General features: G+C 40.8%; 1 protein-coding gene across 1 annotated transcript; it reads left to right on the forward strand.

The window, feature by feature from the left end:
* Nucleotides 1–1,257, forward strand: LOC123318292. The gene has a single exon (XM_044904910.1). It carries the CDS (start codon nucleotides 1–3, stop codon nucleotides 1,255–1,257), a length of 1,257 nt encoding a protein of 418 aa, XP_044760845.1.
* The last annotated feature ends 230 nt before the right edge of the window (nucleotides 1,258–1,487 follow it).

The following is a 1,487-nucleotide window of genomic DNA, read 5'->3' on the forward strand; positions in this document are numbered from 1 at the left end:
ATGCATCTATGGTACAGAAATGTTGATGAAAACAGCATAAATCTTCAAATCATTCAAAACTACCAACTAGCTGTCAACTATTTGGAAGAAGTCAATAACAAATACACAAGAATCATAAACATATGTCATGGTCAAGGCCACATCACGGATCTACTTTCTCCAAGCGAACTAGCAAAGCTGATCCAGAAGGCTGAAACAACGATTCCATCAGATATGCACATATTACTCAAACCTGTAAGCAGAATGGAAGTCTCCTATGATGCGAATGAACTAAGAATAGTCACCTTCTTCTTCATTATCCAAAGACAAAGTTACGACATCATCAAAGTATTTCCCGTCCCGGTTAAGAAGAGAGAAAACATATTCATAGCACCAAAAGTATCCAATGACTTATTAGCAGTAGAGTACAACAGTCAAAAATACTTCGAAATAGATAAACAGGAAGTCAAGGAAGCCGTAAAACTACGAGAAGGCCTATACATTTATAATCCTGGAATGGTCAAAAACATGGAACAGCATCCGAATTGCATCATCCAAAGCATCTACCAAAAAAATGGGAAATTCGACTGTGAACTCTCCAGCATTCAAGTCCAAGACGTATTATGGAAAGAACTAATCAAACCAAATACGTGGATGTTCATTTCCAACCAACCGTCCACTATATCAAAACTATGCGGAGGAAAACGAGAAGAAATTACCATCAATGGAACTGGCACAATTCACATAGGAGCAGACTGTCTCCTCAGAACGCAAAATATAATCCTTCGAGCGAGGTTCACGAATGAGATGAAATCAACAACGACGTTCAGCAAGCCAATCCCATTGAACTTATGGCAAGGGAACTCGAATCCTTCCAATGAAAATCTCATCGAGCCCGAAACAGCAATGGGCAACATCTCTGCAAATTTAACAAAGATAATTCTAGAAGAAGAGGAACCAAATTCACATATCTGGAGACATTTTTCACACCCTCTTGCTACAACCACCGTGATAGGAATCTCTGCGATAGTCACACTAGCTGTAACGTACCTCTGTATGCGATATATACGTCCACTCCTTCGGAACCGAAGAACTAACAGATCCACCACGGAAATAAATGAAGTAGAAGCCGAAATTCCATTGACCGAAATCACACCGAGTTCAAAACCACGCCAGCAATGTTTCGACCTTGACCAGCTCTACGCCGAGGCGAAAACAGAATTCCAGACGAGAGACCAACTCCGGACGTCAGCACCCATTCATGACCATGCCCAATAAAGCACTCGATCGAGTGTCACACGAATTAGAAATAGGAAATTAGGAAATAGGACAATAGAAGTAACAGATTGCCAACACTGGAGCTCCAACATCATAGCCTGCAGCATTTCGGCCTTGGGAGTAATGTTCGAAATTCGAACATTATTCTAAAAAATAATCAAGTTCAATAATATGGAGAATTCCATCTGAATTATTCACAAAACTGGGTCACGCCGAGCGAGCCGTCGATC

This window comes from Coccinella septempunctata, chromosome 8 (assembly GCF_907165205.1).
Source record: "Coccinella septempunctata chromosome 8, icCocSept1.1, whole genome shotgun sequence".
Classification (NCBI taxonomy): domain Eukaryota; kingdom Metazoa; phylum Arthropoda; class Insecta; order Coleoptera; family Coccinellidae; genus Coccinella; species Coccinella septempunctata.

What these genes read in the sequence shown, in the direction of transcription:
- LOC123318292 (XM_044904910.1), top strand. Translation starts at nt 1, where the DNA reads ATGCATCTATGGTACAGAAATGTTGATGAAAACAGCATAAATCTTCAA.